Source organism: Bos indicus x Bos taurus, chromosome 7 (assembly GCF_003369695.1).
Source record: "Bos indicus x Bos taurus breed Angus x Brahman F1 hybrid chromosome 7, Bos_hybrid_MaternalHap_v2.0, whole genome shotgun sequence".
NCBI lineage: Eukaryota > Metazoa > Chordata > Mammalia > Artiodactyla > Bovidae > Bos > Bos indicus x Bos taurus.
The window spans coordinates 69360329-69375949 of NC_040082.1; the positions used below are offsets into that span (position 1 = coordinate 69360329).

The window sequence follows — 15621 nt, forward strand, 5'->3', positions numbered from 1 at the left end:
CACCACCTACACTTGGTCTACAGTTTCATCTTTACCTTTTATGCTACAACTGCTGCATGTCCCATCTGGTAACACTGGAAGCCATTACAGAGCTGCTGAATAGCAGCATTCCCCGATGAACACAGTCTATGGAGAGCAGACTGCTCTAGACTCCATCATATAGTGTAGTGATTTATCTTTTCAAGTATAGTTGCAAAATCCACATGCATATTTGTCATCACTTGCTAGGGTGATTTCTGCCTGCTTGATTTTCTGTAGCCCTACATGGTGATCTGGCCTTCCCTGGTAGGTCAGATGGTAAAGAATCTGCCTACAATGCAGGAGACATAGGTTTGATCCATGGATCAGGAAGATCCTCTGGAGAAGGGAATACCTACCTACTCCAGTATTCTTGCTTGGAGAATTCTGTGAACCGAGGAGCCTGGAGGGCTACTGTCCATGGGATCACGAAGAGTTGGATATGACTGAGATACAGAACACATGGTGTTCTACCCAAAACAGTTGTCTTTTTAACATTGCCTCCCATCAATGGGCACATTTTATTGCCAATGAAATGGAGCAACAGGCTCAAATTCTTGGGTTACACCAGTCATACCTAGAAGGGGTTGGCTTGATAGAGCAATGCAATGTTCTCCTGAAGGTCAATTCTGGCACCAGCTTTGAGAGTGCACACTGCAAAGTTTGATTCCCATCTGCCTAATGTGCAACACGCTTTAAAACAATAGCCAATGCATGGTGTTGACCTTCCCTTACCTAGATTGTCAGATACAAGGAGGAATTGTAGGTAACCCTACTCACTGTTACACTTAATTATTTCTTGGAAGCATTTTTGGGCTCAGAAACATCTTATTGGACTTAGAGGGTATGGTGGACCTGGTGTCCTTTGAGGGACCATTTACCCAGGAAAGCACCTAAGTTTCTGTTCAGTTGAAAGCTGAGAGTTTATCCTGGTTATTTAGTTCTTCATGCCATTGCTCAAGCTGGTTTTAGAAAAGGCAGAGGAACAAGAGATAAAATCGCCAACATCCGCTGGATCATCGAAAAAGTAAGAGAGTTCCAGAAAAACATCTATTTCTACTTTATTGACTATGCCAAAGCCTTTGACTGTGTGGATCACAATAAACTATGGAAAATTCTGAAAGAGATGGGCATACCAGACCACCTGACATGCCTCTTGAGAAATTTGTATGCAGGTCAGGAAGCAACAGTTAGAACTGGACATGGAACAACAGACTGGTCCCAAATAGGAAAAGGAGTACATCAAGGCTGTATATTGTCAGCCTGCTTATTTAAATTATATGCAGAGTACATCATGAGAAATGCTGGACTGGAAGAAGCACAAGCTGGAATCAAGATTGCCGGGAGAAATATCAATAACCTCAGATATGCAAATGATACCACCCTTATGGCAGAAAGTGAAGAGGAACTAAAAAGCCTCTTGAGGAAGGTGAAAGAGGAGAGTGAAAAAGTTGGCTTAAAACTCAACATTCAGAAAACGAAGATCATGGCATCTGGTCCCATCACTTCATGGGAAATAAATAGGGAAACAGTGGAAACAGTGTCAGACTTTATTTTGGGAGGCTCCAAAATCACTGCAGATGGTGACTGCAGCCATGAAATTAAAAGACACTTGCTCCTTGGAAGAAAAGTTATGACCAACCTAGATAGCATATTGAAAAGCAGAGACTACTTTTCCAACAAAGGTCCATCTAGTCAAGGCTATGGTTTTTCCAGTGGTCGTGTATGGATGTGAGAGATGGACTGTGAAGAAAGCTGAGCACCGAAGAATTGATGCTTTTGAACTGTGGTGTTGGAGAAGACTCTTGAGAGTCCCTTGGACTACAAGGAGGTCCAACCAGTCCATTCTGAAGGAGATCAGCCCTGGGATTTCTTTGGAAGGAATGATGCTAAAGCTGAAACTCCAGTACTTTGGCCACCTCATGCGAAGAGTTGACTCATTGGAAAAGACTCTGATGCTGGGAGGGATTGGGGGCAGGAGGAGAAGGGGACGACAGAGGATGAGATGTCTGGATGGCATCACTGACTCGATTGATGTGAGTCTGAGTGAACTCCGGGAGTTGATGATGGACAGGGAGGCCTAGTGTGCTGCGATTCATGGGGTTGCAAAGAGTCAGACACGACTGAGCGACTGAACTGAACTGAACTCAAGATAATCTTTTTTAAATTAATCCAAAATCAATAAACTTGAAAGCTTAATGACACCTGCAAAAAACTTCACATTTATTATACAACATCACTTAATCAAAAGACTGACATCCACTACATTTGCCATATTCTGCTGATTTGAAGGAAGTGTTAGTTCCCACCTGCACTGTGGGGGAAAGGAAGATGTGAAGGTGTGAGCATTGAGAAAGAACATCACAGGGAATCATGTAGAATCTGTCACAACAACCACATTGTCAAGATTTTCTTTGATGTTCAGGTAATTATTTTCCATATCTTAATCCTGTTTTGAAAGAGCCATCCTGCTTGATAAACGTCAACTTTCCACAGATGGAGAAAGTATAGAAACAATTGGCTTTGGCTCTCTTTAAGGTTATAAAATAGGATAAAACAGACTCATAAATGAATCTCTGTTCTGGCTTTTTTCCAGTATGTATGCATTCCTTAAATATTCTGCTGCTTTGACGAAGAAATGAAACATTTTTCACCCTATGGTTATCCTCTTAATTAAGTAGACTTAAAAAAAAGATTTTGCTAATTAAATGGATATCATCACTCTTGTTATTTTTGATTGGCAGTTTCTAGTTATTTTATTTCCCAGGTCAATTATTTAGAATACGATTGAAATCAATCAACTGTTAATAGGGACCTAATTTGCCCATGTGTATCCCAAGGAATTTTTCAATTAGAATAGAGGATAATCCTGCTTCTGAGAGTGAATGCACAATCATCCCTGTGTCTTGCTTGTCATAGCCATGATCACATGGTCTGTGATAACAGTGTAATAACCAGAAACAAGTGGTATATGAAGAGCTTGACAGTGTAGACATAATGATAAGTGCTTTTTCCTATCCTCAATGCTTTCTTGAAACTAAAGTTGAATAGGTTAGTTCGAGGTAGACAGGAGGTGAAAGGTTATTTGTGGCCTTTGTGGTTGTCATTGTTCTGCTACAGTAAATGTGCAGTGGATGGCAACAAAGAACAAACAAGCATTCACCATGGGGTCCGAGTAGATTCTAACAGGTAAAGTTACTGTTTACTATAAGTTATGAGTGCCACATCAATTTCTTGTGATTTTTTGATAAAATAAGTAAAGCACTTAACAAAATATTGGGACAAGAAACTTATCTCCTGGATAACTTCTGTTGTTATTACTTCTAACTAAGTGCTCCTTTGCTCCCTCTATCTGTAACTGCAGAGCAAGAATTGTTCCTCATTTAAGAGAAGACTGCTTTCCCCACGTGTGCTCTGATCTGCTTTGTCTCCTGTCTCCTTTGAGAATTATCTTTCTTCCTTCTTCATCTTGAGTGATTTCTTGTCTCTTATATCTATTGCATCCCAGGTAGCTAAGTGGTAAAGAACCCACCTGCCAGTGCAGGAGTTTCAGGTTCAATCCCTGATTTGAGATGATCCCTGGAGGAGGAAAAGCAACCCATCCCATTTCTTGCTTGGAAAATTCCATGGACTGAATTTCCATGGAATTCCAGGAGCCTGCCAGGCTACAGTCCATGGAGTCGCAAAGAGTTGACACGACTGAGCACACACACACTTCTTCATCTTGAATGATTTCTTTTCTGTCACATCCATTGCATCAGTAATTACATACTCTAGTGTCAGTTACACAACATTCCCTTATTGTGTTATTACTTCATTCATCTATTCAAAAATATTTCATGAAGAATGGCTGCCAGCTTCTGGAGATGACGAAATGACAAGACCCTATATTTGTAGAGTTTGCATGCACCAATTTTCTCTCTGATGAGGAAGAACTTTGTTTTTTTAGGGATAATAAATAAATCACAGTTTCTTGTGATTTATTTTTTAATTTTTTTATTTGACTTTAAATGTGAATTAGGTCAAATGTATCAAAACTTTTTTTAAAAATCCACATGCTGTTGACTTGATATCTTTCCTGTTTTAATTATGCTTTCAGAAGACTTTAACACTCTCAACTAACTTTTTTCAAGAAAAAAAGTCTATTGGGGGCAGAGGTCATTCCTTCCCCATCTCTAACTCTGGACTATTTTTGTAGCCCTCTTCCTTTCTTAGACAAGCACCATAAAAATGAGGATTAAGTTTTATCTTGCCCTGTATTAAATTGTCAGCTCATTAGAAATCCTAATGCTTTCCTAAAACTGCTTTCAAAGAGGTTTCTAATATCCCCGGGATTGTCACATCACATGGACATTTGCAGTTTCCTTTAATGACTCTCTGATCTCACTGATATGTGCTCCTCCCTTTTGGCAACTTTCCTCATTCACCTCAGCTAGTTTTATTCCTCCTTTTCAATCATCTCTTCTCTCTCTCACTCTCTCTCTCTCTCTCTTTTTGCCACTCATAAAGTCCTTTGCCTCAATTGACCACTTCAGCATTTATCGTTTCCTGGAATATATCTGTCTTCTTCATGATTTTGACCATAATTATTTTCAGATTTTTCCAAATAAATACCTGATATATGTTCTACATAGAATTTCAGACTCTTCTTTAGGAAAGGGAGTCTCCAAAAGGAACTTCAACTCAAAATGTTCAAATTAAAATTCAGAGTTTGTAACCTGCACATAGACACTTGACTCAAATATAATACCTGTTCTTTCATCTAGCAGTTGTCATATCTTTAATTATTTTACTTTTTATATTGTAAAGAATCTGCCTGCAATGCGAGAGACCTGAGTTTGATCCCTGGGTTTGGAAGATCCCCTGGAGAAGGGAAAGGCTACCCACTCCAGTTTTCTAGCCTGAAGAATCCCATGGACAGTATAGGCCATGGAACAAAGAGTCGGACACAACTGAGCAACTTTCACTTTCACTATTTGTATTGTATATCTATGTGTCTGTATGTTCAATTTTATTCAATTGTAAGAATCTTTGTAGTCATATCTGCTGCTCTAACTCTAGTTCCTGAAAAATTAGCTGGCACATAATAGGTGCTCACAGGTGCTCACCATATTTAATTGACGATGAATCAGTAGATGAAGGGTGCAGTTTTGGTCCCCTTTGCAACACCTACCATGAAGATGAAAATTGTGGATCGGTCTAATAGGTGAGACTCATTGTGGAGTACTAACTCGCCACATGGCTATAAAATATCTTGCCCTGTATGGCTCTTCAAAGCTCCTTTCCATCTGCTATATAGGAAACTGCTTGATTCATGAATATCCTTGAATAAAGGCAATAAATTTATTTTATATTCAGTTGAATTTTTATTTTAACAGAAGAGGAAACTTTATTGTGGCTAAAAAAGCAAAATAAAAGCAATTAGTTTCTCAAGTGGAGAAATACTGTACTTGAAATTGCAGTGTTTGCAGGACTTATTAATATGAGGACTCCAACTTACAGAACAGGAAAAAGTTTTCCTGGGTCCTCTTAGGTATGAAAATTAAAGTGACAAGGACAAATTAACAAAAGAAAAACACATGAATTTATCTAATTTAAGTTTTATGTGACATGGAACTTCACAAGGAAATGAGACTCCCCCCCACAAAAAAAGACTTGGCTCTGAATATTTTTATGTTAGGTTTGATGAAGAGTGGACTGTCATGGTTGAATGTGATAGTTTAAGGAGTATGAGGTAAATGTAGTAAACTCTGGGAAACTTAGCATAGCCTGTTTGCTAGAATTCTTCTTAGTAGCCCTTTGTTTTTAGAGATAAGAATGTCCCATTACTCAAGGTTTGGGGAGGGTACCTCTCACATGGGAATTTTATGACATATTTCAAGGGGACATGAGTGAGGGAAAGGTCAGAGTCTTTTAGCATATATCATTCTCTCAAACTCTTTCTGTTTAAACTATTCAACATGCTAAAGCACCATGTTTTGGAGTAACATTTCCTGAACCCCACTAGTCCACTCAGGATTACATACAAGTGATATAGCACAGTGGCTAAACTCCTGCATTCTTACTCTCCCAGGAACTGGATATTAAAATAGATGAGCTCTAACTTTCTCTCTTGTAATACAGATGTGACACTACCCACTTCACTATCTTTAATGAGGATTTAATGAGTAAATGCAGGTAAAACCCTAATAGTGGCAGCCACACATCAAAGACCCCAAAAGTGCTAATTGCTTTTGTGTTCAGTTGCTCAGTGTGTTCAACTCTTTGTGACCCCATGGACTGTAGACCACCAGGCTTCTCTGTTCATGAAATTTTCCAAGCAAGAGTACTGGAGTGGGTTGCCATTTCCTACGCCAGAGGATCTTCGTGACCCAGGGATCAAACCCACATCTCTTACATTGACAGGTGGATTCTCCAGCACTCTGTCACTTGGAAAACCCTAATTATTTAAGCAGAGTAGAAAAAAAAGTTGTGTTTCTGAAGAAAACTATTATCTCTGGCACACATGTCTGGCTATCAGATTCTAGCCCCCTTTCATTGAATTTGAGCTATTTGTACTTTTTGTAAGTTGTAGGCAATTAATAGATATGCATGTCATGCTGTGTCTACTAGACATTTATTTGACTGCCTTCCACCCAGTGGACAAAACAGTTTTGCTGTATTCTCACTTCAAACCAACATTTCTTAACTTAGTAAAGTTTTAGTGGCTTCAATTTCCATTAAGTTCTTTATAGCATCTGCCTGAACACCTCAGATCCCATGAGTAAAAGAAAAAAAAAAACCTTTAACATGAGTTCACTTATATTTATGAGGCATGATTTTACTGAAAGTTATTTTTTAAAGTATGCATGGTAATTGTGGTATTAATAGGAGAGGGAGTCCCGGCTGTAGTTTAAAAATGAGTTGATTAGACAAGAATCAAAATAGAGACAGAAAATAAAAAATAGGTAGACAAAAAATAAAACATAAGGGCTGTTTAAAGAAGAGGCACCATTAAGAGAGAATAAAAAAGGAGTACCTGAAGAAAGTTGCAGTCAACAGGCAATGATTGGAACAGAAACCATTCACCCACTAGAGAAGCCAATTTATCCTATTCTGTCCTATGTCACATGTTGACAAAATTTTAATCTCAATTTTTCAACATGTGGAGAAATAACTGTGAAGCAAAATGTGCTGCAAAATTAAAGAGATGACTTTTTCAAGCTACTGCAATATAAAGGGCATTCCTTAAAGAGAGTCAAATGACAAAAATAAATTAGTAACAAGTTTTATGCCCTTTATTTCAGGGAAAACGATTCAAGGATTGGAGTTCAGTGCCTGACAAACAGTGGAACACTCTTCCACAATGATGTCTGGGCAAGAGTGAGCTGTATAGAATATTAGAAATGGTAGTGCAAAAAGAGTGCATGATCAGCTGAGGTTGCACATATTATTTCATTGGCCAAAAAGTTCCTTAATTTTTTTTAAGTAAAAATGAAGACACATTTTTTTTTCATTTTCATCAATAACTTTATTGAGCAATGTATTTACCATTTTGTTCCACTACCTTCTGCCATTTTAAAGACAACTTTGTAATTTCATCTTTCCAAAACTTTTTGTCTTTTTGAGCAAAGAAAAGATACCTATTCCAGGTACCATTTACAGTCTTTTGAGGAATTGAATTGTTTTCCATTAAGAGAATTTTGTAAAGATTAAATGGACATCTGAATATGCAATGTTTTGGTGAATACAGCGGATGAATCACAATTTCTTGGCCAAGCTGTAACAGTTTTTGCCTAGTCATCAAAAAAGAAAAAAAAAAAAATGTGGACTTATAGTATCCTGATGGGAAATTAGTCATTTTCTGTTGACTGATTCTGGACACTTTTTTGTTGAGTGTTGCTTTCAGTCGATCTAATTGGGAGCAGTACTTGTCAGAATTAATTGTTCGATTTTCCAGAAGGCGATCATACTGGAGGACTCCTTTCCAGTTCCACCACATATACAACATCACCTTCTTTGTATGAAGACTGGCCTGTGGTGTGGTTGGTGGTAGTTCATTTTGCTTTTCACACAATCTCTTCCACTGCACATTATTGTACAGTATCCACTTTTTATTGCCTAACAATTTGTTTTTAAAATGAAACAATTTCCTTACATTTCAGTGGAAATCATATGTAGAAATATGGTCAACGAGATTTTTTCATTTAACTTATATGGAACCCAAACATCAAAGTAATTAACATAATCAAGCTGGTACAAATGATAGTCAATGCCTGATTTGGATATTTTGAGTATGTGGGCTATCTCCCGCATGGTACAACATTGAATGTTCTCAGTTAATGTCTCGGTTTGATTGCTATCAACTTCAACTTATCTAACTGATCAGGGAGCATTGTCTAGCCAGAAACCTCTAGCACAAAACTTCACAAATCACTTTTGACACATTCAAACAGTCATAGCACCTTCTTCATACACTGCACAGATCTTTTCTTTCATTTCAGTTGCATTTTTACCTTTCTTAAAATAAAAAAGCATAATATGCTGAAAATGTTTTTTCTTCCATCTTCAATATTAAAATAGATACACAAAAATTCATCAATTTTGATTTTTTTTTTAATGCATGCTAATAGCTGCCACAGAACAATCTAACATAACAATTCAAATGAAGTTAAAGACAACAAAGCACTACTAGAGCCATTTTATGGGGGTAAAAAATGAATCTTTGGCCAACCCAATAAATAACAAAAATTCAGCTGAGCATTTGAAAGACCTAATTTGCTTTATCAAATAATTCATGAAACAGGCAACATTCCATCCAACAAGTAGAGAAGAGTTCTGAGGAGCTGTGCAAAATGGAAGGCCTACATAGGCAGAAGAGAAAGAGTGGGTGACTTCAGGCTTAGGTAAAGGACCTCCTGGGGATGGAAGAGGGTTACATGGTGGACTTCCTCATCAGTTCTGATGAGAAAATTCCAAACTGAGCTGTTGAGACTGTATTCCTGAAAGAGGTTGTGACTGCAATTAAACTGGATATTAAGTCTTACTTTGCTGACATGGGTCTTAGCACAAATGGCTCCATTTTGGGCCTGTTTCTCTTCTAATGCATATCTGACGTTATTTTAAAAACCAAGGACCAACCAAGAATAAAGTCCAGGATTACCTTGGAGCATTTGGAGATTGGCTGCCTGGTTATACTGCATTTCTCATCAAGCAGAACACAGAATTTCAGTTTGCTGATGTTGCGCCCTAGGGATAAGCATCTCCATCTTGGGCATTGACATATATTTCAACATGAGGAAAATCTCCTTGTAAAGAAAATGGCTTGAGGATCTTACTTAGCAGCTGAAAAAGGGAGTAATGAGTCTTTGGAAGAAGAGAGAGGGGACATATATGAGTTATGTGAGGATGAGTCATTCTTCACAGTTTGCCCTTTACTGGCACATAAAAAGAGTAAGGGGATTTCTTATCTGTAGTTATTTTCTGGAAGAATGGGACTCCAGTAAAATCAACTTTGTTCTGGCTTAGACCCAGTGAGTGGAGTATCTTACACAATTCCATAGCAACTATATTGGTTGGTTCCCCCATGTCATAAAATAATCAGAGATATTATAGACAACAGATCTAAATGGAGTTGCTTATTATAAACTCCACATCATCAGACTTTTAAAATATAGTTTCAGCTTTCCTAGAAATGGAATCTTAAGCCAGCCAATTAGGATTGCATGATCAGCATTAATTAGGTAATCTACCTTAGATACTCTTTTCTCTCCTATAAGGAAAGTAACAAGTAATAGCACAAAAACAAATGTGTTTTTGCCAAGTACAAGTCTCTGCCCTCTTCTGCCTATAAGCATCTTTCATTTTGCACAGTTGTTTAGTTGCTTCCTTTCTGCTGGAAGGATGATGCCAGAGCATAAATCACTGAATAAAACCAATAAAATCTTTAAATTTTACCCAGTTGAAATCTGTCCCTTAACTGAAGAAGCATAATAAAAATCACCACAGTGCACACTCGACTACTTTCATTCCTTAGAGTTTTGTGAACATTCTTTGCTATGTTTAGGGTATTTTCCAAAGTTAGGAACACTGGCGATAGTCTAGTTACTATTCCTTAAGTCCCCTCTTCTCAAGAGGCTGCTCTTCAAGCTCACTTAGGGTGTCCAGCAAGTTATTTCCAAAAAGAGAATGAGTTTGGAAAAGCCCTATGAGCAATTTTATAGGGTTGATCATCTACAAGCCCTGGTTATCTCTTAAATTTCCCCCCATCAGTTCTGCATCAAGGAAGCACTGTGGAATTTTATAACTCTAGGCAGAAACTCTAACTCCCATACAAGTAGCTCTCATTCTCTTATTTCGTCAGCCCAATTGTGTCACTGTGCTGTGCTGTACTGAGTTGCTCAGTCGTGTTTCACTCTTTGCGAACCCATGGACTGCAATCCGCCAGGTTCTTCTTTCCATGGGGATTCTCCAGGCAAGAATACTGAAGTGGGTTGCCATGCTCTCCTCCAGGCTTGCCAACCCAAGGATCAAACCCAGATTTTCTGCATTGCAGGTGGATTCTTTACCTACTGAGCCACCCCAGAAGCCCAAATCATTACTTCTTTAAAAAAGCAGTTTGGAATGTTCAAACTGATCCCCTTGAAGTACAGACATCTCCCTTCCAGTAGTCCCTGGCTCATATATACTTAAATGACCCCAATGGGACTCTGTCCTTGGAGATAAGGTGAGAGAGTGAAGAGGTTAGAAAGGGAGGGTGAGAATACAAGGCTCACTGTGGAGAAGGAGAGGCTGTGAAGTTGAGGGAACTGAGAATAGACAGGATGGCAGCACTCAGTCAGCCTCTTCTCTTTACTTCTTCCCCATTTTATTTCCCCTTAATCTGTGAGTTCTATCTCAGATTTTTCCAGAGTGTGTGTATCCTGCTAAAAAAATTGGTAGGTGATTAATTTCCTATGGCATTAAAGTGTGATCTGAAAAAAAAAATAAATAAATAAAGTGTGATCTGAGAGGCAGCAGCAAGGGAGTGAGGGCATCCCTTGGAAAATTTGCAGAAATGCAGAATTTCAGGATCCTACTAGACTAGTAAACTAAATGTTATAAAGATCCTGGGTAATTCATTTGCACATTAATTGGAAGAAACCCTTGATGGGGTTCAGTACATATTGTCTCAAAATATGGCGTTTTGGTGTATTGCATATTTGAGTTGAAGACATTTGTGAAAAGGCAGGAGCAGGAAGGACTTTCTGACCTTCATCTGAAGTGGTTCATAAAACCCTTCAATGAGGTTACCCTTCTTATTTCGTGTTCCTTGAGGAAAGGAATATTTTTATTTCAAAGATGGAGGAACATTGAGAGGCATCTAAATACACATGCCTTGCTAAGTTTTCCCCAATTTCTTACCAATAGCTCAGCTCCCATTGCCTATCAAATTTCTTCACCACTGTCCACTCTTCATCAAATGTGGAATAAAAAAATACAATTTTGGGGGTCTTCATTTCCTCAGGCGGAGAAGGCAATGGCACCCCACTCCAGTACTCTTGCCTGGAAAATCCCATGGACGGAGGAGCCTGGTAGGCTGCAGTCCATAGGGTCGCTAAGAGTCGGACATGACTGAGCGACTTCACTTTCACTTTTCACTTTCATGCATTGGAGAAGGAAATGGCAACCCACTCCAGTGTTCTTGCCTGGAGAATCCCAGGGATGGGGGAGCCTGGTGGGCTGCCGTCTATGGGGTCACACAGAGTCGGACACAACTGAAGTGACTTAGCAGCAGCAGCAGCATTTCCTCATGAAGTATCCTATGCCATGAAAAACATATATTAAATAAATTTGTGTGATTTTTCTCCCATTAACCTATCTTTGTAAGTTTAATTTCAGATCCAGACACTCAAAAAGGTCCCAGGAAAACTTTTTCCTTTCCTACATCTGGGACTGTATTATGCAAAGAAGGGTAATAAGTCATGCTGCTTGTTTTACTTACTAAATGCTTACATATTTTTACTCTTTAAAAATTTGTGTAGCAATAGAATCATCAGTCACATAGAACATGGAGAAATTTTTTGGTTCAGTTCTATTTGAGTAAATGATTTAACCTCAAAGCCTCAAATATCATATGGGCAAAATAAGGGTAATACAAGTCATATGATCTCCACACATGCAGAGAAGTTTAGATGACTTAAGAGCACCTGACTCATAACAGGAACTTAATAAACATCAGGTCCTTCTCACTAACAAAATAAAAACATACCTGAGAAATAGTGATGCTTTAAGATTTAAATGACACACATATTATTGTTATAGGTTAATTTCTTGGTTTATCCAGAGTTCTTACAACAAACTTTGGGGAAAATGTCAAAGTTTGGGGACAAAGTGTAGACAACACATATGACTCAATGAAAAGCTTTGGATAGCAATTTGAAAAATGCAAGCATCCCTATGCTGAATTCCCATGTTGATGGCTGTTGACTAAGAGAAGTGATTGATCTGTGATCATTCTCACTAAAACACCCATCATTGCATTAGTGCATTAAAAACAAACAACAACAAAGGCAAAATCTTATTAAGAAAAGAAGTTTCCTTCTTGGCACTCTGGTACAAAGTTGGAGAAACTCATCTTTATATCTATATCACTGTGTCTTCATACCTGCTTTACGGATCACCTAGAGGTTTTTGGGTGATATATGTTTTCCAGTTCACTCATCAAAACATATACTGTTTCGATGGAACTAAACCAGTTGTAAAGAAGTCCAGGGAAAGGTAAATAAATTGGGAAGCAAAGGTAAGACCCAGATCTGATGCAACAATTGCAGATTCCATCAATGGTGCCTGATGGAGTTCATAACCAGGCTAGAGATGCCTGTCTGGTCCTTTCACTCTTACTCTTTTCTTCTCCCTGTCATGCAGCAACAACCTCCTCAATGCCCCCTTCACCTCTTTGTTTCTGAGGGTGTAGATCAGGGGATTCAGGAGTGGGGTGACAATGTTGTAGAAGAGGGTGAGGAACTTGCCTTGATCCTGGGAGGAGCTGTTTCCAGGTTGCATGTACATGTAAATGATGTTTCCGTAGAAAAGTGAGACCACTGTGAGATGGGAGCCACAGGTGTTGAAGGTCTTTTGCCTGCCTGATGCTGACTGAATTTGTAACACAGCCCTCACGATGTAACCATAGGAGACCAGGATAAATACAAGGGGTGAGAGTACAATGCCCACTGCCAGTACAAAGACAGTGCCCTCAATGGCAGCTGTATTCACACAGGCCATTCGTATCAGGGCAGGCATCTCACACAGGAAGTGGTCCACACTGTGACGCCCACAGCGGGATAAGCGTAGGGTGACTGGGGACATGGCCAAGGAGTTGGCCACCCCACAGCCCCAGGCTATCAACACCAAGCCTAGGCAAAGCCGGGGATTCATGATCACCATGTAGTGCAGGGGCTTGCAGACTGCAACAAACCGGTCATATGCCATGACTGCCAGGAGTAGACATTCCACACCACCCAGACCCAGGAATAGGAAGAGCTGGATGGCACAGCCTGTGTAGCTGATAGTCTTGTCATGTCCATTTAGGTTATACAGAAGCTGAGGGATGGAGCTGGTGGTGAAACTAAGGTCCAGGAGGGAGAGGTGGGTAAGGAAGAAGTACATGGGAGTGTGGAGGTAACGATCCAGCCGAGACACCAGGATGATGGTAGTGTTGCCCACAAGGATCAGGAGATATGCGATCAAGATAACCACAAAGAGGATTCTCTCCAGATGGGGCCGATCAGAAAATCCCAAAAGGATGAAATTTCCCTGGTTGCTCTCATTGGTCCCATCCATCTCTACTGCACCTGAAGAGGAATATTGATACTAATAATGTGAACAGCCAATAAAATGGAGTGTTTACTATGAATGTTTACAGGCATTCTTCTATGTTTTTTACATTTATTTACTCATTTAACTCCAACTAGAATGGTACAAAGTTGGCACTCTTACTATCCTTGACCTACAGAAACGGAAACTGAGACAGATGTATGTTAAGTAAATTATCGTATTCTAGAAGGGGCAGAATGAATTTTGAACACAGAAAATGGGGCTTAGAGTCTTTATCTTTCACTGATGGTAGTGCCTCTAATCCCAAAGTCAGGAAAGATAAATCCTCCCATGGCCCAACTATTGATTCTTCTTGAGACACAAGTTCTTAAGCTCCTGCTGTAACCTCAAAGGCCCAAAGACATATCCATTTTATGCAGAATATTTGTCTATTCTTTATCCCAAAGACACTTCACTCGTTTGATTATTATTCTTGAGGTAATTTTAAAGTATCTGTACAGATAATGTATAAGACAATAAAATATTACTAAATAATATGCACATAAAATTAATCTCTCTTTGTCTCTTTCCTGCCATCTCTGTCTCTATTTTTCTGTCCCTATGTGTGTATGTCTTTCTCTCTCTCTCTCTCAGATAGGTCTTGCATAGAAGGAATAATTCTTTTCTTCCAAAATATTATATACTGCTTGAGGAAAAAATATAACATTTTGTAATGGATAATGCAACTTTAATGCAATTATTCACATATATGTTCAGAATTTCTATCAAATTGCAATTCCAAGAACCTATCACATTCAAAGCAAAGAATGTTTGAGGACAAAACCACAAGTCTTACAGATAGATATAGAGAAGTAGATTGCAAACAATTTAAGTTGCAATTCCAATCTCCTCCGTTACGATCTCTTAACCAACAAGATACCATTACAAGCTATTTGAAAGATCACTTACCTTTACATAGTTTTCCCATCTAATATGGTAATACTCAAACTACTTACACATATGTTCTGTTATTTTATTAATATGAAAAAGTTGGTAAATATGAAAGTTTATATGTATGCTATATAAAACTCATATGACATATAAAAATGAGATTAGGCAGGAAAATTCTGAAGGAAAAAAAAAAGTCTAATGAGGAGAAACTATCCTTATATATATCAAACATACACTGAAAATATAATAATTTAACATGATCGGAATTTCCTTGGTGGTCCAGTGGTTAAGAGTCCACTTTGCAATGCAGAGGACATGTGTTCCATCCTGGCTGAGGAGCTAAGATCTCATATGCTGTGGGCAACTAAGCTCACACCACAGCTAGAGAGAAGCCATCAGGCTGCTGAGAAAGATCCTGCAAGCTGCACCTAAAACCTGATGCAGCCAAATAAATAAATATTTAATAAAAACAACAAAAAAGAAAAAAGAACAACAACATGATCACTGAAAAGGCATTTGGGGTTGGGGAGTGTGGATCCTTAAATTACTCCTTTCAACAAAACTAATTACAAATCAAATATTTAAAGTGTTAAAAATACAGCCACTATAAGAAAGTCAACCATTGCTCAATACACCTCTCTCTTGCTCTTTTTTTTCTTTTTCCTAATCATCTTGGATTTAGGTAGATCTCACTAGATAAGTTGCAATTTTTGAAAGTATGAAGCAAAATATATATTTGATTCCATATTTTTAAAAAAATCTATACTACAAAAAGACAACTAACAAAGTCTAAAGAATAATGTCAATACTATCGAACTTCAACATTAAAACTGAAAGCTGTCTTAACAAGAAAATACGTAACAAAGTAATGTAGATAAT

At 38.4% G+C, this 15621-nt stretch overlaps 1 protein-coding gene across 1 annotated transcript; it reads right to left on the reverse strand.

The window, feature by feature from the left end:
- Window positions 1–11790: 11790 nt before the first annotated feature.
- On the reverse strand, window positions 11791–14297 carry LOC113896603 (olfactory receptor 2W3). Its single transcript, XM_027548833.1, has one exon. The coding sequence runs from the start codon at window positions 13816–13818 to the stop codon at window positions 12847–12849; it is 972 nt and encodes a 323-aa protein (XP_027404634.1). The 5' UTR covers window positions 13819–14297; the 3' UTR covers window positions 11791–12846.
- Window positions 14298–15621: the final 1324 nt, after the last annotated feature.

What these genes read in the sequence shown, in the direction of transcription:
- LOC113896603 (XM_027548833.1), bottom strand. Translation starts at nt 13,818, where the DNA reads ATGGATGGGACCAATGAGAGCAACCAGGGAAATTTCATCCTTTTGGGA.